The 661-nt window shown below is 42.4% G+C and overlaps 1 protein-coding gene across 1 annotated transcript in view; it reads left to right on the top strand.

The window, feature by feature from the left end:
* Positions 1–137, top strand: part of LOC113744208 (myosin heavy chain, fast skeletal muscle-like) — a 1,868-nt gene extending 1,731 nt beyond the window's left edge. Inside the window, exon 4 of the mRNA XM_027272982.1 lies at positions 121–137. Coding sequence (XP_027128783.1) covers positions 121–137 — 17 coding nt within the window. The remainder of the gene's footprint in view (positions 1–120) is intronic.
* The last annotated feature ends 524 nt before the right edge of the window (positions 138–661 follow it).

Below are 661 nucleotides of genomic sequence, written 5' to 3'. Positions count from 1 at the left end.
GACAAGGCCAAGAAGGCCATCACTGTTGTAGGTTTAACTTTCCTTTGTTTTCACTTTTACTCCACGTGAAGTGTGTTTTTTCCAATATTTCTAATTATCATTTCATGTTGTCTCCCTTAGGCTGCTATGATGGCTGAGGAGCTGAAGAAGGAGCAGGATACTAGTTCTCACCTGGAGAGGATGAAGAAGAACCTGGAGGTTGCTGTTAAGGACCTGCAGCACCGCCTGGATGAGGCCGAGAATCTGGCCATGAAGGGTGGCAAGAAGCAGCTCCAGAAACTTGAGTCGAGAGTAAGACAATTTTATTTAGACTTGCACAGTAGTAAAATATGCATAAGATTCGGATTCCAAATATTTCATACATTTTCTGTTTTTGTGAAGGTGTGTGAGTTGGAGGCAGAGGTTGAGGCTGAGCAGAGACGTGGGGCAGATGCTGTTAAGGGTGTCCGCAAATATGAGAGGAGAGTAAAGGAGCTCACCTATCAGGTACAACTACAATACATTGCATTATGTACAGTATAAATCAATACATTATATTTACAGCTACAGATTTTAAAAGAGGCAAGTCTATATTTTCTGTCACAGACTGAGGAAGATAAGAAAAACGTTACCAGGCTGCAGGACTTGGTTGACAAATTGCAGCTCAAGGTGAAGGCCTACA

This window comes from Larimichthys crocea, chromosome XXI (assembly GCF_000972845.2).
Source record: "Larimichthys crocea isolate SSNF chromosome XXI, L_crocea_2.0, whole genome shotgun sequence".
Classification (NCBI taxonomy): Eukaryota; Metazoa; Chordata; class Actinopteri; family Sciaenidae; genus Larimichthys; species Larimichthys crocea.
This window is presented reverse-complemented; position numbering and strand designations above follow the sequence as displayed.